The sequence below is a fragment of the Xenopus tropicalis genome, chromosome 1, assembly GCF_000004195.4.
Source record: "Xenopus tropicalis strain Nigerian chromosome 1, UCB_Xtro_10.0, whole genome shotgun sequence".
In the NCBI taxonomy this organism is placed as follows: Eukaryota; Metazoa; Chordata; class Amphibia; order Anura; family Pipidae; genus Xenopus; species Xenopus tropicalis.
The window spans coordinates 153464711-153486837 of NC_030677.2; the positions used below are offsets into that span (position 1 = coordinate 153464711).

A 22127-nucleotide genomic window follows, 5' to 3' on the forward strand; every position below is an offset into this window, starting at 1 on the left:
ACAAAAAGTCATGTGATTTTAAGGATTCCAATTCGGTTCAGCCAAAAGCATGGATTCGGCTGAATCCTTCTAAAAGGCCAAGCTTGGCCAAATCCCGAAGTGAATCCTGTATTTGGTGAATTGCTGGTTATAGTCTGTTACTTTTTCTGTTCAGGCATTTCCTATTCATATTCCAATCTCCTACTCACAACAATACTTGGTTGTTAGGATAATTTGGACCCGAGCAATCAGATAGCTGCTGAAATTCCAAACTGAAGAGCTGCTGAACAAAAAGTTTAATAGTCCAAGAACCACACATAATCAAAAATGAACACCAATTGTAAATTGTCTAAGAATATCATTCTCTACATCATTCTAAAATTTTATTAATGGAATACTGTCAAGGAAAAACGTGTCTTTTTTTTAATACACATCCATTAATAGAGCTTCTCTAGCAGAATACTGCATTGAATCCATTTCCAAACAGTTTTTTTTATTTCATTTTAAAATGTCACATGGGGCTAGCCATGTTTTTCACTTACCAGGATACCACGGCCATGTGACCTGTACTGATAAACTTCAGTGACACTTTATTGGTGCACTGCAAGTTGGATTGATCACCCCCCTCCCCTCCCCCCCAGCAACCGATCAGTGGAACAATGGGATGGTAGCAAGATAGGGGCTACCTGGAACCTGATATTAGAACAGCACTCAATAGTAAAAAATCCAAGTCTTGCTTGGGACTCCTCCAGTTACATAGGAGTAGGTGAAACAATGGGTTATCTGAAAGCAGTTCTAATGTGTAGCTCTGGCTCCTTCTGAAAGCTCAGAATCAGGCGCAATGCACTGAAGTGGCTGCCTTCATACTAATATTACAACAAAATTTTAAATGGTAGAATGAATTATTTGCTATGTGTAATTTATAGATAAAAAGTATACCATAAAAATCATGAAAATTCCTTTAAGGTGACAACCCCTTTAATACAGAGAGTGCTACAGGGTACGAAACTTAATCGAGGACAGCTGTGGGTTTAAGTGCTACTGCGCATGCCCAGTCCTTATGTCACCTATTTGCATAGCATTTATCCTATTGGCAGCCAGTCAGATTAATGCTATGCAAGTGAATGAGGATGGCTGGGGCAAGCTGCAGTGGTCCACACTGAATGTTTGTTCCCACTGACGATCTTTGCAACAGAACTCAATCTTGAAATTGGGTATGCGCAAACTTTAATGCCGTATGTAAGGCAAAGAATTCATATGTGCTAAAAGATTATATTTGGAAAAGTGCTCCTTTTACAAAGTCCTATCACTTTGGTTGTACTTTGCAAAGGGTTAATATCTCATTTAATCAAAACGGTCTATAGATAAAATAAGGATTTTATTCTCCTGCAAGCCACTCCTTTTAAAGGGATTATTTACTAAGCAGGGGCATTTCATTGTGGATGTGTGTGATGTTGTATGATTTGCTAACAGTTCTCAGGTACATTTTTTGCTGCTTGAAGGATGATCACAGAAGCTGCCCCTCTCTTTTGTCTTCTCCACTTAGCTCTTCGGTTCTTAAACCATACCTGAGGGGACATTCACAAAACAAATCAGTTTCCTTTTTATATACTTTTAGCTTTCTTAAAGGAAAAAGAAAGGTAAAGTCACTTGGGGGTGCCAAAATGTTAGGCACCCCCAAGTGACTTTAACCGCCTACCTTTTACCCTGGGCTGGTGCCGCTGTCAGGAGAAAACAGCACCAGCCCGGGGTAGCTGTCGGCACTTCCTCCTTCCGGCTTCGCTGCGCGCGCATGCGCAGTAGAGTGAAAAGCCGAACTTAAACATTTAAGTCGGCTTTTTCGCTCTACTGTGCATGCCCGGCCACCGGCAGTTTAGGAAGCTGAAGGCGGAAGGAGGAAGTGCTGCGCTCCAGGTACCCCGGGCTGGTGCTATTTTCTCCGAACAGGGGCACCAGCCCGGGGTACAAGATAAGCGGTTAAAGTCACTTGGGGGTGCTTAACATTTTGGCACCCCCAAGTGACTTTGCCTTTCCTTCTCCTTTAAATATATGTAACCAGGAGGCTGGCATCAGCCTTTTACCTTGCCTGCACTAGGAACCATTTTGTCACCCCAGGTGCAGGCACACAAAGTGGATATTGGCTCTGAAATGCAAACTCCCAGTTTCTTAGCCAATATCCATTGCTTGTGCCTGCACACAAACCAACAGAATGGCTCCAGGTGCAGGCAAAGAAGGAAGCTAATGCCAGCAGAGGTGCTGATTCTCTAACTGTGTTTTTTCACAGGCTGAGAATCAGCCCAATGTGGCATGAGTCAAACAAAGGAGACAATAAATGAATGCATTTTGGGACCAATGACTAAGGTGCTGGGGTCAAAGAGTAAACAGGGATGCCAGGTGTCTGTGACTAAGGTGCTGGGGTCAAAGAGTAAACAGGGATGCCAAGTGTCTGCTGGGCACTTCACCATTAAGCATTGTGCCTGGTCCACCCCCAGGTATTCTCACTAAGCATGCAAAGAGAATCATGTATCACATATCACCAATCATGTATTTAGTTCTCTATTAGGGTAAATTGTCATTCTGAAATGAGATAGTATGTGATTAGGTTTCTGTGCCAAAAAACTCAACCTAACTTTGTTCATCAGTTGTTTTATGGAATTACTCTACCAGCCACCACCCCCCCCCCCCCCACCACTCCAGCTCTAGTCTTGCCATGACCCTATTCTGCCCCTATGCTTCTAATCTATGCAGAAATGCGAATTTGCTTTATACATCGAATACCTCTTTGACATCACCTTAAAGGGCAAGGAAAGTTAGAATCACTGAGGGGGAGGGTCTAAGTTGTTATGCACCCCCAGTCTAGTAGCTTACTTTAGACCATGGACCAACCCTGGGTACTTTTCTTCTCAGGGGCACACCACTATAATCTTTCAGCACCACAGCATCCTCTGTAGTTGAACTGTATGGAAACTAGAGATAAAATTCTGTAAAATGCCAAGTGTGTCAGAGATGATACTGGGGTACCGGAACAATATGGTGGCACAGAGCTGGGGTCTAAAGTTTGCTATTAGAATCACTGAAGGTTGCCTAATACTAAAAATTCTACCTGTCCTTTAAACGCTTAGTCATCCTTTCTACGGGTAATCCTTGGCAAATGCCTCGTCCTAGTGTAGAGAAAAAATCCCACTTACCCTCTTCACTCCTAGGGCCCTTATACTGCTAAATCTTTCAATTGCTTCAATTACCTTATTATTTTCCAAAATAAGAATGATATGGCCATGTACAAGTTTGTGACTTAGCTAAAACAGTGTTAAAATCTACTTTAATCAACACCATTTCAGTATTTGAATTGTCATATTATTAATTTCCATGATACACATATATAAGGTTTCAAAACCTCTTGGTAACTTAAACATCTATACCACCTTATGAGACCAAGATTTAGAAGAAAGGAGGGACCCATTACTTTTCATACTAAACTACTTACTCAACAATGCAAATAAAAGCTTCCAGGGTTCTTTAGGGCTCTGGCACACGGGGAGATTAGTTGCCCACGACAAATCTCCCTGTTCGCGGGCGACTAATCTCCCTGAAATGCCATCCCACTGGAGAAAATGTAAATCGGCGGCGCGATTTCAGTGAAATCGCGGAAGTTGCCTTGAGCAAATCGCGCCACCACGTATGCCATCCCACCGATGATTTACATTTTCGCCGGTGGGATGGCATTTTAGGGAGATTAGTCGCCCGCGAACAGGGAGATTTGTCGCAGGCGACTAATCTCTCCGTGTGCCAGAGCCTTTACTAACATTGAGCATGTTTGCCCTCATTCAGTAATTAAGGCAACTGAATATTTTTTGTATTTACAGCAGGTTGAAGAGTTAATCATTGATTGGTTGCAATAGGTTTCTGCCCTGGTGAAAATTTGACATACTGACAGTTTTACTGGTATATGACCCCAGGCCAGCTAAATGGATACTGAATGTTCTTAGAGCAGCAATTCACATGCGTTAGAAATGACTTTCTAAACTATTGGGAGCACAGGCTAAGTTCTTTACACTGCAGATTTTTAAAACTAGAATTTATTTTACCACTTTCACTGAGATAAGTACCTGTTTTTATCTTTGTTTATGAGCAACTAACTGTTAACTGTGTACGGCTACAACCAACATGTAGCCAATGACTTTATTACACTGTTGGACAAATTAGTAGGCAATTTAAAAATGTCAGGTTCACAATTCAAGCGGTTACAGGCGACTGGAGTAGTAAAATGCGTGACCCTTCATATTAAATTATAACTCCAATGTTTTTTTCTATGTTATCTTTTTTATTTTGTCTCTTACCTCCACCCTCTCCTCTTTGAGCTGAATCCTGCCTGCTAGCTGTTCTCTAGCAATAACATCAGGATACTGGTTGTGGTGAAAAGTTTGTTCCAAAGCTTGCAGTTGATCTTCTGTAAAGATGGTGCGGTGACGTCGCGTCCGCCTCTGTGTGTGAGGCAAGGAAAGAAGTGTTGGGGGTTCCACTGTCACAGCAGCACCAGCATCTCCGTGATTAGCATGGACCATATGTAGAGGCCAGTGTATCCTGGAGGCTTGAGATAAAATCAACAAAAAAAGAGTAGAAGAAAACAGGAGAAAAGGTTAAAAAGACCAAAGAGAATCCACATGGTGATGGGGAAAGTAAAAAAAGAAGCAGTAAAATGAATGGATTGTGTGTGATAGTAAATAAGTAAGATAAGTTTGTAAACCTTAAAGGCAACAGACTGACATAAGGCTGTTATAATGCTAACATACACTGAGCCATATTATATGGCAGTCAGATTTTAGCCTTACTGCACTTGCTGCCTTTGCTCTTACTACACTGTCCACTTCTATCTGGACCTATCTGGTGCTTGTTTCAGCAGAGTATCCTGCAATGGTGTTGGAATACAAACATTATGCCAGACATCAGCTAATGATTCTCTGACCAGTCTTCCCAGGGGCAAAACAGATAACAAAAAAAAGGGAATTTGTGCTCACCACTAAATTTTAAACCATTAGGCAGGGGTGCAATGACACTGTGACTACAAAATTTATATAGACAAAGCGATCACTAGCTCAAATCTGTAAGACTTAAATAGCTAATGACTTTGTGACACTGCCTAAATACAGCCTCAACTAGGTCTGTCTTTCCTAGCAGGGGTGACTTCTAGTTAAAAGTGCTGCACTATGTGAAACAAAATGTTAATGATTTCTATTGGTAGAGTTGTTACACTGAAGTTTATCATACACTGATTTGCCTGTTGTGCTTTTTAAGATGCCGAATGTAATCTTTACACACCAGATAAAAAATGCAGTAGTTAAAAAAAAGGATCAACGTGGAAAGAGGGAAATTAAAATAAATAAAGAAAACATTAACTTGACAGGTACTTGACTGCAGAGACAATCAATCAATTCAATTGGAGGGAGGGCAGGTTGTTACTTAATACAGCTACATGCTATAACAGTGGTATATCAATACAGGTTTGTGTGTACTCACCTACCCATGAGGAATCCTGAGTGTAATGACTTGAATGGGAGCAACAGCAGCAATTACAAGCTGTTACCCAAATTTCATCCTGGGATGTGACTACTAAGAGGTCCTTTGGACTCTGCCCCTTTTGTGCCAACTCAGACTCGTGTTGCATGGCAATAGTCATTTCAGTTTTCTCAGGTGATGGGAGAGAGAGAATGCTTTCAATTGAGAAAGGGCTCATCTTCTTTTTAACGCTGTCCCCATTAGACGACATACTGTTGGTGCAGTTGTGTTGATCAAGCTATTTTATCCCCTCACTCTCTGTACTGGTCCTCCTTGGCTGGATGGATGGCCTTATAAAACAGCATATCAGTGTCGCTCACACAGAGACCCCTTTACCTTAATACTTTCAGCTTAAAGCATTTTCCTTTCATTTCTTTATTCTGGAAGTTTTCTGTATTTTAAATACCTTTTCCTCATTCTGCTAAAGCTGCTGCTGCTTTAAAACTCAGACCATTTTATGGCGGAGAGAGAAAAGAGCTTCCATAATCCCCCTTACAGAAATGCTAAACCCCATGAATACGATAACTGGCCTTCTAATCTCAGTTGGTTTTGTTTGCAGTGAGTTGTGAATCTGAGATCTTGTTAATCCGAGCAGAGACTGAGTAAAAAAAAAAAAAATCTGCTGCCTGCATCTGGAGTGCCAGGCTGATTGTGTGATGGCCATTGTATGTGGGGGGAAAGGGCTGATATCGGAATCGTTTTTATACAACAGAAAGGGATTACAGAGAACAATTATCCTTTCACACTTCTTTGCCGAAATACCTGCGCAATCAGGCAGGGCTGTCATATTAGACACATTAATATAGAACTGGACTCCACATTTGAAACAAGATGGCTGTTACAATAGTTTTCATAGAATAAAAAGTGATTTCCTGCTAAAGAAAGTGCTAGTTGACTTAAAAACTGCCTAACAGAAAATGTAATTGCAATCCATTTTTTAATATCCATTTATTAAAAATTGCCAGTGGTTTTAAAGTTACCTATAAATGTAATTTCTATTAAAATAGTATCTGTCTGGCTTTTTACATTTTCTGCTATTGTGTTTTTGACTCAACAATGTAGGACAGGCCAGCTGATTAACCTGGTGGGGAATCTATAGGGCCCAATAGGTCCAATTGGCCTAAGCTGAGTAAAGACCAAGTACAAGCTACTATTTGATCCAATTTCTGGATAATGGGTTTCCCAATAATGGATTCTATGCTTATATTAGTCTGATTTATCATTTTTAGAAAATTGCATTGCTAAAATCCATAGAAAATGGCATTGCTGCAAAAACTGTAGGCAGCATCATTGAAACCAGCCCTTTACAATGCATTCACCAGCAAGCTGTAGTTTCTAACTACCACCCTTCTGTACAGAGGTGAATACTTGCAGATGAAGCAGAAATACTTGTATGTTTTGCAAACATGGTGCTATGTGAGTACCAAGTATAAATTTTCTGTTTTGTGGCCACAGGGGAGCCTTTGCAGATACTACACAGATGTAGATGCGGCACTTAGTACAGTAACAGTAGCACCGGTCCTGAGAAAAAAGTTACACATTTAATACACCAGGGTGCCTAACATATTGGCACTCCTCACCATTGCTGAGAATTTTTTCAGTTTCATCAATATGTGGCCTTCAGACATAGGGGTTATGTAATAAAATGTGCAATATTTCAATATTTGCTGCATGTCTAGTTACCTTTACCAGTTGATCAGCAGATAACGGTTAATGGTCACCTATTTAAAAGCCTGTTTAAAATATCTTTTAGCAAATGATGTCTTTTCTCCCATAACTTATATATGGGAGAAATTTTTAGTGGATCGATGTAGTCTTGTGGACTTTTCTCAAGAGTGCTGGTATATTTTGCATCCCAAATAGCATAGCTTAAATGTCAATTAGAGTTAAAACCTGTTTGCAGTTGTAACTATGGGCAAATGACTAATACTGTACTTGTAAAACATTAAAGTAGATAAATTGTGGGAATTGCTTTCCACTGCACTAATGTTTTACCTTTTGCAATTCCAATATGTAGCAATTAAAAGGTGTTTGGGAATTTAGTCATTTGTGGGGGGCTTAGATTTCCAGAGGACGACAAAGTATCCCTTCTGACATCGCCTCAAGGCAATTGTCTTATGAGAGCTACCCTTTCGAAAGTATACATTAATAAGATCAGCCCGTCTAAGTAAGTATCTGCTCCTACTCCAGGTTAGATAGACAGGAGAACAAAAATATTTGTAACATATTATCTGCAGAACATTATGTATGTAATTAAAATTCAGATAGAAAGTGTGCTTACGAAGAATCTAGAATCATACCATCTATCTTTCATTTTTATGATTGTAAGTGGGGCAGTGTTCTTACTAATTATGGTGTTGCTGTTATTGACTCATCTGGGGATCAGCACGGTGTATGTAAGTGTCTGTTGTTTAATAAGACTACAGTAAATGTGAAATTAAAAAAAAAACCTTCTCTTTATGTCATAGTGTATATTCATACTTTCAATTGCCTAACCACTTTCTTGTGAGCAGAAGGTTCCTAAAGGGTTAAAGCACAAAACAATATACAAAAGGTGAACAGGGATCACTCTCACTCATGCATTTCAGCAACAGAAAATGGAATAAATGTCTCTCCTTTTGTATAAAGAATTAGGGGATTTAGAAGCAGATCTATCAGAAGGATTTGAGTTATCTGAAGGTAATAAAAGGAAGTAGGAGGGGAAGGATTATGTGAGGAGCTGTTGACACTGATAAGATCACTGTAATATTTCTCTAAAAAGAGAATTATGTTGGGTTATGTAGAAATAGGTGTACTATTGTCTGCATATATGAGCACATATAACATATAAATTTGCGTACAAAATAAGAATTTGTGTGAATGTTAACAAATGTGGGGGTTTTGTGCATGAATATGTGTATACAAAACAAAAATTTGTGTGCATGTTAACACGTAACACATATACACATATATGTATCAATATTGGCGGCACAGTGGCACAATGTTTATTACTGCTGCCTTGCAGCACTGAAGGGCTGATTGTTTGGTAACCTTACCAAATGAACAGATCTTAGCCTTTATGACCAGCTGCACAGTATTAACAGATATTATTTTCCTTTATTTATATTGATCTGACATATTCCAGCAGCACCTTACGGAGATTATTCCTTGTCCCAGTAGAGTTTACAATCTAGCTGGAACTAGGTCCTCTGAGCACCCTAGGCAAAACTGCTAGTAATGCCTTCCCAGCGCTTTCTTTTACATATATACTTTTATCGTGTAAAAAGGAAACAAAAATCTTTGCCTCTACTTTACTCTTGGATGCTTTCTTAAAACTTAATTCAACACGCTTTGCCCTAATAAGAGCTTTTATTACTTTTGTACAACGCGCTAGGTTCCTCCGTGTCACCAGATGGCGCTGTGCCACAGATAAAACATGGTGTTTACGTTTGGTATATGGGACGGATGGCATTTGAAGTCAAATATTATGGCAGCTCCCTGTGTGCCCCATGTGCAAGAAATGCTCCGGGAAACTGGGCACTGCGCCCTTTTCTACAAGGATAATGGTTTGGAGACTCTTAGTGCCGTGGTCCTGTCATTGCAGAAGTATGCAGAGTGAGTTCCTGTCGGGTCTCTTTGCGAGCTGAAGTTATATGGCTTCACAGAATGCAGGGCTGCTATCAGGACATTGCATTTCCACTGGGGACCAGTACACGTTTAACGTTTTGGACACCTGTGTTCCAAGTTAAATATCTCTTTCAAGTCCCCTGCAGTGACTGGGCCCATTAAACGTGTACCACTGGCATTTCTTCTAAGGCAGCTATGACTGAATGAACTGACACAATCTTTGGGGCAATAGGTGGGGAGTAGCAATATAAACTTAGAATTTGGCCAGTGGCAGCTGAAAAGCTGCTGATAAGTTACAGTTCAGCAGGGACTATGCTTTCATTTACATGTTAGGTGACAACAGAATTTATTGTGATAATATGAATTAACCCCATTTTATTTTTCAGAGCTTCAGTTAAGCGTTGTAAGGATAAACACCTGGAAGAAGCTTTCCGGCATTTGGGTTCCACAGAGAATGTACTGGGGACTCTCTCAGACGCTGAGGTCTGCCCCCTGATTAAATGTGTTGTTGCCTGTCAGACTGAAGCATGCCACAGCACCAGCTTATTCCAAAAGCTGGAGAAGGTAAAGTGTCTCACAAGTGGTGTAAATACTTTATTTTCTGTTTGTTTTTAGATCAGTATAATTTAAAATGTATGAAAGGCAGACAAGAGTAGTTAACTTACAAACTAGCCAAAGCACTAAGGTGTTCAGTCGTGTTGCATCAGTGCCTTAGCTAGGAGAGGCAGGAGATGAGCAAGAAATCTACAAAGGCCACATAAATAAAGTGAAAGAGTATTTCTTCTTTGATACTTCTACGTTACCTACCCCTTTGATACTTCTCCTTTGATACTTTTGATACCTCTACCTCTTCTACATAGTAATATGTATCCCAAATTAAAATATATTTTAATATGTGTGAAATTAATTTTTGTTCATGTTTTTTTGACATGAGCTCATTCAGTTGGGCTTAAGGACATGTAAAACCCACACACAAAAATTTAATAAGTGAACAGCCTCTTTGAAATCTTTCAATACCTGCCATAGTAAGGCTGCAACATCCTCTTAATCACTTAGATTTCCTTCTCCTCCTGTAACCCACTTGGCCCCCTCCCTCAGGAATTTGCTTTGGCTGTTGGCTCCTGGGCATACTCCATTTCTATCAGTTCAGATTACTAAATACACCCTATCTTCTAGCAGAAAATGAAGAGATGGCATTGCTGGTCCCCATAGAAACTCAGCTCTAGCTGTCTGTTCCTATTTTTTTTTTCTCCCAACCTCCTCTCCTGAGCTTAGCTCAACCATTAACAGTGCTTAAACAAAGCAGACATGTTATCAAATACAGTTCTACCTGTGTGAGCCTGCATTCTTGATGATGTCTCAGATGAAAAATAGCCACTGGGTGAAAGCTGCTATTTGTTTTAGAAAAATGTGATGGGGATATATGCAGTGCACATGATGCCATTTAAGTGGGGGAGATGTGCCCAGTAAATATTGCCCTTACATCTTTTCCCTTGATCCCCCATTTGATGTCCTTTGTGCTCCCTCAGAGATCACTTGACAGGAAATAATGCAGCTCTAACTGTAACAGGAAGAAGTGTGGTAGTAGAAGATTGTCCATACATTGACTGGACCCCACAGCAAATTTAGTTTTCTATTGGATCCCCAATGGTAAATACTACTAAACTTACTTAGATCAGTGTTTCCCACCTAGTGGATCGTGAGCAACATGTTTCTTACCAACCCCTTGGATGTTGCTCCCCGTGGCCTCAAAGCAGGTGCTCATTTTTGAATATCTGGTAAGGAGACAAGTTTTGGTTGCATACAAATCAAGTATAATGCCAAACAGAGCTTTCTGTTCAGTTATAACTCTTATTGGCACCCCCAGGAACCTTTTTCACGCTTGTGTTGCTCCCCAACACTTTTTCCATTTAAATTTGGCTCACGGGTATAAAGGGTTGGAGATCCCTGACTTAGATGAAGCAATGTTTTACATATGACCTGTTTTATGCAGCATTTTATAGGGACCTACATTGTTCAGGGGTATCGTTTTCCTTCAGTGATCAATTTTAATATATAACTTGGTAGAAATGCCAGCTTACCAATGCTTTGGGGCTTCAAAATTGAATTTGCTGTGGGCTCCATCATCTAGTTTCTCACTGACAGCATTGCTTTTCTTGTCCTAAAATGCTCTCTCCTCAGATGATAGCAAAGCTGTCAGAGGTCAGACCAGGCCTGGTGTCACAGCAGGTGGAGTCCTTGTTGAGTCAGCTATTCCAAAGAAAAGAAACTGGGGATGAGAATTATCAGGTGAGCTTAGTTAGTCTTGCTTTTGCCCTCAATTGGGGCGGGGGGTATATATTTAATAAGATTCTGTTAATCCCCTTTATTCTCTGCCCTCAGGTGCTACATGTGAAAGACTTGCAGACAGGTAATGCATTAAGGACATCTTACCCTGTCTTCTCTTGCTTGTCTTGTTGCGTGTAACTCTTTTTTTCCCCCTTCTTGTCATGACTTGGTTACATGCAAATCATGAGTCTGTTAAAGGGGTCCTCTGCCCAAAAACTGCACTTTTTGTTCCATAATGAAAGGAAATTTAGGCAACTGCAATAATACAGTCATTAAACATTATCAGTAGTTTTAAAGATATTTGTAAATGTACTTGCAGTCAAAAGTAGGGTTTATTTTTCTCCTTCTGAATCTTAAAACAATGTAAAAGGAGTCGTGGGGGTGGGGGGCACATCACCAGTGCAGAGAACAGAATTTGGAAATGAAAAATTACCAGAAACATCTTTTTCCACTTTTGGTAACCTGCTGCAAACTCCTACCTGAGACAAGATTCTCACCTTTCCCCATGGCAGGGGTACCCCTGCTTCAGTAGCTATTACTTTTGCATATAATGTTAAAACAACTGAAAATGTGCATATATATTGAGAAGTTTAGAATTTTATTTTATTGTGCAAAAATTAGCTTTTGGGTAGAGGACCAACCAACCTCTTAGTATGTTTCTTATACACAGTCCTTTGGATTGTAACTATTTTGACATGCCCAACCTCTCACATCTTTCCTTTGCCTTTCAGTATGTATGTATCTTGAAGGGAGCTATATGGGTCGAAAGTACTTTAAGCAGCATCTCCACTTATTGCTGTCCAAAGTGTCTGCAACTTTTTCCTTATTGCTACAAAATCAGGCAAAACAGAGAGAGGATTCATGTTATCTGACAGTCAAGGTATAATTATATATTCACATGGCAGTGCTTTTTTGCTATATTTAATTAAAAGATGCATGATTTTTATGTGAAATACAGTGTAAGTGAAATATTTAATTCACAAATCTTAAATATCATGGTTAGACTGGTTATGTGCATGCTGGTTGTAAGGCTGTCAAAATAAACATCTCCTTTAATTATAGTTGTGTAATTCAGTCAAAGCTGATTAAAGTGACCAACCAAACCAAGAATAGATCAGGGCTATATATTTCCATACAACATACCATTCATCATAGTTATGGCACAAATACAAGATGATAGAAGTAAATAATCACTTTTTCTGTTCAAGGTATGCCTTCAGATGTTTAGGGAGCTTGGAGAAGACATTACTCCTTTGGTCTGGATCCCTGCTTGTACCACCAGCCCATTACAAAGTATTTTCAGTTCTCTTTTGAAAGTCATTACAAGTCAGGTAATAAAATCAGAGTACATAATAATGAACGTGCTCCACACGTATTGCCAACATAAAAGCCAGCATCCCTGAAGAAAATATCTATATTGCTTCAAACTATATGGGCAGCTTTTCGTTTAAATTCTGAACTTAAAGGAACAGTAACACCAAAAAATGAAAGAGCTTTAAAGTAATAAAAATATAATGTACTGTTGCCCTGCACTGGTACAGCTGGTGTGTTTGCTACAGTAACACTACTATAATTTATTTAATATGCTGCTGTGTAGCCACGGGGCCAGCCATTCAAGCTGGAAAAAAGGAGAAACGGCACAGGTTACACAGCAGATAACAGATAAGTTCTGTAGAATACAATGGTGTTTTATCTCTTATCTGCTATGTGCCTGTGCCTTTTCTCCTTTGAATGGCTGCCCCCATGGCTACATAGCAGCTTATTTATATAAATTATAGTAGACTTTCTGAAGTAAACACACAACTTTTACCAGTGCAGGGCAGCAGCACATTATATTTTAGTTACTTATATACACTTTCATTTTTTGGTGTTACTGTTCCTTTAATGCAATGCAAATAAGTTCTTTAATCAGCCAAAACTCACCTCTGTGTTTTTTGGGCTTCAGACTTGGGACTCTATTTAGACTAATGAGTTGAGTAATCTTTATTGCAGAATGTGTGTCCGGACACAAGGCTGTTGGCTGGCACAGCAGTGGCTTCACTGGCAATCATAGGTCCTGATGCAGTTTTGGGGGCCCATGCTTGTTTGACCCTGATGCAGCAGTTGAGAAAGGGTGAGTAGTTTGTGCAGCCAGTTCAAGGACTAATTATCTATTATTTGGTAGTATACTGTTCCTTAAGCAGCTTTCTGCAGTCATGGCAGGTCAAATTTTTTGCTCTAGCTCAGAAATTCCTTTTTTTCCAGCTTTGAAATTGTTGTGTAGGTACAAAATGGTAATTTTTTTTTTTTTTAAACAATTCTTTTATTGAGCATTACAAAGTATGTACATATATGACATAATGAATGTGTTACAACATGCCATGTTTATCATTAAAATAAGATATAAAACCAACTTAACAGTGATGGTGTTGTGTTTCTTACTATTTCTAAGCTATGCCAGTGCTTGATTGATTGCTGATTGCAATATATACATCAACATTAGTTCTATATATTGTGTAAGGGTCTATTCCACAGCTGGGTCTAGGTCTTTCCAGAGTTCCTAAACTTTATTGAATTTATCAGGGTAACCTCTTCTCATATAAGTAAGCTTACGGAGTGGAATTGCATTTTCTATCAATTGTTTCCATTAGTGTATTGACGGCCCTCAACTGGATTTCCAGCGAATTGCAATTGCTTTTTTTGCATACATACATAGAATAGACAATAATGTACATTGTGGCCTTCTTGGTGTTACCTCCCATACTTGATTGAGCAATATGTTTGTAGGGTCCATTGGGAGTACAATGTAATTTTTTTTGTTTATCAGCTGTATTACCTTTTCCCAGGAGGGTTTGATTCTAGGGCAATCCCATGTCATATGTATAAACTTTGCAGGGGCATGTTGACCTCTTGGGCAGTTCTGAGATAAGTTGGGGTTCATGTTGTGAAACCTCTGCGGGGTAAGGTAGACTCTATTTGAATAATTTAATTGAGTCATCTTATCCTTACTACTAGTGACCACGTCGAAGGCTGAATCTAAGATATCCTCCCATTGCTTTGTTGTGATTTGGGATGTCCCTCTGCCATTTTGTGTACAATTTGTTCAGGGATGCACTTCCAACTTGTATTAGTTCTGCATAGAAGCTTGAGAGAGTTTTTTTTAGAGTCTCACTATGTATCATTATTTCTATATGTCTTAGGGTTGTATCAAGTGGTAGTTGCCCAAACTGGGCTTCGGCGGCATGCCATAGTGGTAGATATCTAAAGAGCATCCTATTCGGAAGTAAATATTTTGTTTAAGTCATAATATCCACCAGGTACTTAACACTGTATTGCGCCCATAACTGTGGGGCTGGTATTGTTTTAAAATGTTTTAGATTGGGGTTACACCAAAGTGGGGTATATTCTGAATAATACTGTTAAAGTCTCGGGTAGATACGGATTATTGTTTGCCACAAAATGGTAATTATCCTTTACATTTGTTCATCAAGTGAGAGCACCTTTATACTGTAATAAAGCCCACAAATTATTATCCTAGGATTAATGTTTAGAAACAGAGTGTGTGTTGTGCTAATAACTTCAAAGACAAAGGTAAAGAAAATCACAAATATATGCATCTAGATGCCAAATTGTTCACTGTTTTAAAACTTTTGCATCTCTAATATGTTACAGAAAGCTCACTAGATTACACACACTAGGTCACACAGGCAGAAAAGGCCAATCCATTCTGTTCTGTGTTCTCAATACATTAACAACTTTGACATTGGCATGTACATATGCATACTTTTGCATTTCTGTGCTGACATCTGCTTTGTGTGCCAATGTTGTGCCTGTCAGTTCATTCAGAACACAGAGTAAAGCATATTGGCCTCTTAGATTTTCTACACCAGTGGGAAAAAAAGGCTAGTGTGGCCTAAGTTGCATTGTTTTTTGTCATGCTATAGTTGCTTTTAACTACCTGAATATTTATATATGCAAAGGAAGCCGGCACTCACGTGTAAATCGAAATATATTGCCTTGGTGCAGTCCCAAAGAAATAGATGTATACAAAATCTTGAAGAAAGGTACCGCTCACGCAGGACTTAGGATTCCATTTAAATGCTTTATTTAAAGTGGCACGACAACTGACGTTTCAGCTGTAACACCAGCCTTTGTCAAAGTTTTATATATATATATATATATATATATATATATATATATATATATATATATATATATATAAAGACGTCTTTGAGAAAGGCTGCAGTGGCAGCCGAAACGTTAGATGTGTTTTTGCAATAAATTATTTTGATGTTGCTTAAGCCCTGCGGGTGCGGTACCTTCTATTTTTGCTACATTTTACTACATTCTTTTTGGACTGCAGTCAGGCATCTTTGATCACTTTATACGTGAGTGCCTGTTTATATACTGAAGATATATATATATATATCTCTCTCTTTGATCAGCTTTCTGTTGGTCATTCACATCAACTCATTTCAAAACCGTACCACCTAATTTTTCACGTTTCCCTTTATTTTTTGTTTCTAGAATCCTATGAACAGATCAGATTTGGGGAGCTGCATGTTTCCATCACTAGACCTCTTTTAGATGAACTAAGTTTAGTTGTGTTGCTTCGCGGACTGTTGACCTGTTCCAGTGCAGATCTTCTTACTAGTGAACTGCCTGCCTTTAACCAGGTATTAAGATACTTGCCAGCGGATCTGGAATATATGTGTAATTTGCTTTAGTCAATCTTTACTGTAAGCTCTTTTTGGATAGGGCCCTCTCTATCTCTTGTATTGGTTATTGTCTTTGTATATGAGTTGGATGTTCAGCTACTTTCTTGACTGTGTGTGTGTGTGTATATGTATATATGTATGTATATATATTGTATGTAGACTGAGAAACTAAGTACTTCATGCTTGTTCTTAGAATAAGACAACACTGGAGCTGTTGCTACCTTTTGTGGTGTCTGTGTGCGAGGGCAAGAAAGAACATTATTATAGTTTTCAAGGTAAGTTGCCATTGGAAAGCAGGGCTATTTGAAATATGCGAGATGGGTGACATGATGAAAAAATAACCGCTTCTCTCCTCATGCAGTGTTCTGCCTATGGTTGCAGCGATTGCGTGAGCTAACTGCTCACATACTAAAAGTCCGGGGAATATGCGCGCTAGCAGCTGATCAAGAGTCTCTTTGTCTTGTGACGAGGCTCCTATGGAGTGGCGCAGAGATGCAAGTAATGACTTTTTTTTTACGGCAGTCTGCTTCATTTACCTAGTGATTCAGAAATTTAATGAGTAGAATGCACCGCTGTTTTGTGAGTCCATTTTTTTATCATTTCATGTGAGCTAGTTTTGTAGTTATTAATCTAAATTTGTGTTTTATGCCCAGGACAATATCTGTCCAATTTCTAGACTAAACTTAACCCTATATACAGAGAAAGTTATTATTATTATTAACATTTATTTATAAAGCGCCAACATGTTCCGCAGCGCTGTGTACATCAGTGCTCCTATTGTTATTGCTGCTTTACTTGCAGGTGGATGGCATGTCTGACTTGGTGCTCAGCTGCTTTCAGCACTTTTTCCATATTTACCACACAGAGTGTCAGTTCTTGGGACTACCAGTAGAACCAATGTTTCAAGAAATGCTAAAAAAAATTACAGAGATATCTTGGCAGTCTCGCTCAAGGTACATCCCACTCTGTGCTCTACTGCCTTTCATTGGACCCAAGAAGGTAATACAATATATTGTTTACAGATCCATAACTGATTGGCAAAATGTCATTTAAAAAGGAACATTTTTTTTAAAGGAAGCATTTTACTTGTGTGTATATTTTAGACCCCAACCACTTTTTCTGATGAAATTAGCATGGATATTTTTTGTACAATTACAAGTTCCTTAGTGATGTGGTTATTTCCCCCAAAGTTTGTAGCAAAAAGCAGTCTAGCTGATGGCTGAATATGGCAAATGTATTCATTCATCAGTCAACCCTGAAATGCTTTGGATTTGCTTAAATTAATCATTTAAAGTCAATAACATATGGTTTCAGTGCATTTTAGCTTTTCAACTTTCACTAGTATCTGGCCAATGGCTCTGATAGGGTTGGATATCAAGTGAGTATGTCTGTGTATGGTAATTGTTTCTGTGTATGCTAGAACGCATTTTGATTCAGATTGGAACTGGATGAAAAACATCATTTAGGTCAGGGGTCCCCAAACTTTCTTACTCGTGAGCCACAGTCAAATGTAAAAAGACTTGGAGAGCAACAATAGCATCATAAAACTTAATAGAGGTGCCAAATAAGGGCTAATGGGTAGCCTCTCTGCACACTGTCAGCTTGTTTTTTTTCAACCAAGACTTGCCCCCAAGTCTGGAATTAAAAAAAAACTACCTGGTTTGGGGGCACTGAGAGCAACATCCAAGGGGTTGGTGAGCAACATGTTTAGTTAATGTAAATACATTAATAGTAGTAATAACAGTTGGGTTAAGTAATGAGTATGGGCTTTTATAAGGAAAAGATACATTTTTAAATTTTCTTTGTTTCCATCAGGTTCTCGAGTTTTATCCTGAACTACCTACTGATTTGTTTCGCTGCCTCTGCATAAATTATCTGTGCCCCCCAGCAGCTGAGACTTATCGCGTTTTTATTAGTTTGCAGCATGCAGAGTGGTCCCGTAATGGCCAACAGGATGAGAAAGAAATGGCAAGACTCTGGGCAATAAACTGGCTCGCCCCACTATGTGATGCGCTAACATCTATAAAAAGATCTCTTCAGACTAACAGTGCTACTTATTTTCTCCCTTGCACTCTTCGTTGCTTCCCAGGGTCAACTGCTTTGCTAGCCAACCACCTTCAAAGTTCAGATCCTACTGAGATGCGGGGATGGGTCAGCCTTTTACAGTGTCAGAAAATTGTCTTGGGTAGTGTCACTGATGAAATAAATGTGAAGCTGCAACTCTGTCTAGAATCTGGTGATGATGGTGTACGATTATCTGCCTTAAACTTCTTATGCTGCAGCCCCCGTAGCTGTCAGCCTCCAGCCCCTCATGAACTAAAGATGATCAAGAAATTTCTTCCCTTTAATCTGGGTTGTGATAGTCCAGGGTTCCGTCAGCAGCTACAAGCTGTGCTAAAGAAGGTAACTGAACGGTTACGAGATGTCGCTCTTGCTGCTCTACGCAAGAAGAGGACCAAAGAGGAAGAGATTTCCCAGGTGGTCGGTGAGACTACATTTCCTTATATGTCTTACTATTATACTAGATTGTGACATCACATTTAGACCACAAAGTTTAATTATTGAAACAAAATAAATGTGTTGTAACCTGACAATCACAAAAAGGCTTAGTATCACATTTACCATGTACAAAGTAATTTAACTATAATAGGATTACGTTTTTTTTTCTTCACAAGAAAGGAATGCTAAAACATAAGTGACAAAGTATTGTCATTACTTTTTTGTTAGAGGAAGTATTATAGCAAGAGGGTTGGTTAGATAAGGCTTTTTAAAAAAAATAAATAAATAAATAAAATAAAAAATAATGCTGCTGTACCCAGATTTCGTTGAGTGGTTGCTTCAGCTGAGTGTCTCATCGCTGTCACCTGCTGGAAATTATCAGCGTTGTTGCAGTGGGCTACTCCTTTTGTCTGGTCTGCTTGAGAGTTGCACCGACTCTTGGACTCCACAAAGGAAGAAAGGACAGCCCCCATGTGAGTGACTGCACTATTTATTGACACCCCCTTCATAGCTAAAAATAGTTTTTAATTTAGCCATTGTATATTCTTGTGTAACGAAAACAACTTGCTGGCCAGTACAATGATTACCATCACATCTGAAACTCCTTGTCTTTCTCCTTACAGCTGACATGCCAGTGCTACTAAACTATGCAAGAGAGAAAGGATGCTGGGATTTCTTTTCGCCACCAAACATGCAGGCACTGCTGGGATGTATGCAGGACAGCACAAATGAGGTAAATATCAACCTGTAGTCTGCGTATATGTGTGTGTCAGACCTCGCAGATGAGAGTAGCTCGGATCTGGGAGAGCTGTCTTGAATGTCGTTGACCAGGGATTCCGCTCAGGCCTGAACCACCCAGGATACCCAGGCGGAGGCCAGGGGGGATGCAGAGAGGGGCTGGAGGAGGCATAGATGTCTCTTAGAAAGCCTTCTAGATGTTTGCCAGAGGGATCCTTGAATGCTGCTGCATCTGGTAGAGCTTGGAGACCAGTGCGTCCACAGAGGGCGAGTTACTCCATTTTTCCACCAGTTCCTGGGGGAAGGGGTAGGACCTCTGACCTGTGTTGTCTTTTGAACAGACCTTTGGTCTGAGATTGCTGGTCTGAGGCTAGGGTAATTTTAAGTACCTTGAGCACCCCCTTAATAATGCCATCAGTGCCATGGTGTATGTTTGGCCTTTTGCCTCATCCTCCTCTTAAGAGTAAGCATTGGAAGGTGGGAGTCAGAGAAGGCTGAGGTTGTGGGGGCTTAGGTCACCCTCAGCCACCTCTGCCCACTTGTGCTTAGTACTGGGCTTTTGGTTGAGCTTAGCTATGGCCTTGCCCGGGGAATCAGTAAGCAAAGGAAGTCCCTGAAGGGGACTGCCCAGAGGGGAGCAGGTGGCTCAGCAGGGGGACCAACTGGCAGTTTCTGGGAAGTCCCTTCCATAGGGGAGTCCTTGGGCTGTTCTGCAGTTGGGTTGGGATTAGTCCCTGCCCCCGAATGCATGATCTGCAGAGATGGTAGTGGCGCTGTGGTGGAGGAAGAGTAGTTGAACTAACAGATGTGCTATTTTGATATGTACTGGAAGCTGCTATCTTGCTACCTTCTCATTGTTCTGCTGATCAGCTGCTGGGGGGGAAAAGGAGAGGGGTGATAACACTCCAACTTTCAGCGCAGCAGTGAAGTGTGACTGAAGTTTAACAGAGCACAGGTCAATATGGCTACTCCATGTGAAATTTCAAAATTAAATATAAAAGAAATCTGTTTGCATTTTTGAAAAACTGATTTCAAAGCAGGATTCTTCTGGAGAAGCTCTACTAACTGATGCATTTTGGAAAAAAAAAAATATGAGCCGTGACAGTATCCTTTTAATATTTCCTGTCACTGATGAAGGATATGTAAAACATTTTTTTTAAAAAGTTACATTTTTCAGGGTGCACATTTACAATTTACAGTAATCATTTTTTCTTTGTTCAAGAGCTATTAAGGTTTTAATAAACTAGTATTATCATAAACTAAACAGCATAAATTGCTCTGCTCAAGAAAGATCAGAAACCTCTGATTTCTACATTCTTTTACAGGAGGACTGGGACAGCTTTATATATTCAGTTTACAGTTATTGGTCCCAAATTATTTTGTCTTGTTGCATAAATATATTTGGGGGATATTAATTTTTCCTTACAATTTGTGAGATATAAATGGTTTATTAGTGTACCTTCTCAACCAGATTTATTTAACATACCCCATAGTTTGGTCAATTATTTATTATAATGACAGTGTCCCAGTAACCTAGTTAGGTTTAGGTGCTGACTTGTTATGCATACATTTATGGACACTTTAAAAATATATTTTGGACTCGACAAAATAATGAACTGAACCCTCATTTGCATATTTAAAGTCGTGTACAATCTAAAAAAACGCATTATCTTTAAAAATTAAAAAATAAATCAATGCTTTGAAGTCTTAAACACTTTTACATTTTGGATTCCATTTGGTTGAGCAATAAGGATTAGGCAGGATCCAACGCCGATTCCTAGATTTGGCTCATCTCTTAATATATTACAGTATATTTTCCTTACTGTGGATTCTTTTATGTAGTCCCTTCTGTTTTCTAACTCTTGTACAGATACGGGAACTGGCATCTGATTTGCTAGTACGTTTTTTCCCAGCAGCCCCAGAATCCCTAACCCTTGCCATGTTTGATTTGGGCCAAGAATTTATCTGCAGTCCCCGGGTTTCCGTGGCAGAAGCTGGAGCCCTCCTGTTAAAGACAGTTATGCAGAGGTATGTGTGCTGTACAGTCTCCATTACCTATATTATGTGCCTGGCCAGACAGTTTGTGAGCTGATAAAATGTGTTTGGTGGATTAGTTAATATATATTGTGGATTTCTGATGATGGCTTTGGAATAAGTGGTTGCCTAGATAAGGGTGGTGTAGTGAAACCTGAATGCTAGTCATTATGTAGTAGTAGATTAGTAGTAACTCAGATTTATGTGATATGTAAGGATTTGCTCCCATCATGTTAGGGTTCGATTTCTCTGGGTTACCATAATTATCCTTGAGGTTGATGCTGTACAGGAAAGGAATTAAAATAAGAACAGAGAGTTAGCTTTAACATTCTTAATCAACTAGTACAGTGCTGTCCAACTGGCGGCCCGCGGGCCGCATGCGGCCCGCGACCCCCCTCTGTGTGGCCCCCCACCTGTCTGGCTACTTTGATGGCTTACTCTTGTGTAAGATCTAAATGGTATCAGTACTGTGATTAACTGCCCCCCCTGCATGGTTCTCACCTGAGATTCAGGCTGTAATCAGGCTGCATTGTTTAAATATGTAATCCCTTGTGTTGTTCACACCTTTTAATCTCTGCATTGCATTGAAACCCACAAATAATCCCTGCACACTACAAAAAGAACATATACTGAGGTGGTACTTCGATTAAAAAGTTTTTTAATATATAGTTATTGTGCAGACTGTAGCAGTCT

General features: G+C 39.6%; 2 protein-coding genes across 2 annotated transcripts in view; one reads left to right on the plus strand and one right to left on the minus strand.

Annotated features, from left to right (window-relative positions):
* Nucleotides 1–978: 978 nt before the first annotated feature.
* gsc2 (goosecoid2) lies at nt 979–5743 on the minus strand. The gene is made up of 3 exons (XM_018090976.2): nt 5551–5743; nt 4317–4567; nt 979–1547 (listed from the first exon to the last, which is right to left on the minus strand). The coding sequence occupies exons 1-3, from the start codon at nt 5741–5743 to the stop codon at nt 1446–1448; spliced, it is 546 nt and encodes a 181-aa protein (XP_017946465.2). The 3' UTR covers nt 979–1445.
* Nucleotides 5744–8932: 3189 nt separating this feature from the next.
* Nucleotides 8933–22127, plus strand: part of LOC100492758 (thyroid adenoma-associated protein homolog) — a 29167-nt gene continuing 15972 nt past the window's right edge. Inside the window, exons 1-15 of the mRNA XM_018090226.2 lie at nt 8933–9126; nt 9525–9702; nt 11320–11427; nt 11521–11548; nt 12198–12346; nt 12675–12797; nt 13459–13579; nt 15973–16121; nt 16357–16438; nt 16525–16661; nt 16965–17162; nt 17979–18648; nt 18983–19135; nt 19286–19395; nt 21271–21428. Of these exons, the coding sequence (XP_017945715.2) occupies nt 8948–9126; nt 9525–9702; nt 11320–11427; nt 11521–11548; nt 12198–12346; nt 12675–12797; nt 13459–13579; nt 15973–16121; nt 16357–16438; nt 16525–16661; nt 16965–17162; nt 17979–18648; nt 18983–19135; nt 19286–19395; nt 21271–21428 (2543 nt within the window). The 5' untranslated portion in view covers nt 8933–8947. The remainder of the gene's footprint in view (nt 9127–9524; nt 9703–11319; nt 11428–11520; nt 11549–12197; nt 12347–12674; nt 12798–13458; nt 13580–15972; nt 16122–16356; nt 16439–16524; nt 16662–16964; nt 17163–17978; nt 18649–18982; nt 19136–19285; nt 19396–21270; nt 21429–22127) is intronic.

Excerpts from the sequence above, each read along its gene's own strand:
- gsc2 (XM_018090976.2), bottom strand. The coding sequence starts at position 5,743 with ATGTCGTCTAATGGGGACAGCGTTAAAAAGAAGATGAGCCCTTTCTCA. Across the intron at positions 4,568-5,550 it reads TGAAATTTGGGTAACAGCTT|CCTCCAGGATACACTGGCCT; the intron begins GTAATTGCTGCT and ends TTTTATCTCAAG. Across the intron at positions 1,548-4,316 it reads TCAAAGAGGAGAGGGTGGAG|GTATGGTTTAAGAACCGAAG; the intron begins GTAAGAGACAAA and ends ATGTCCCCTCAG.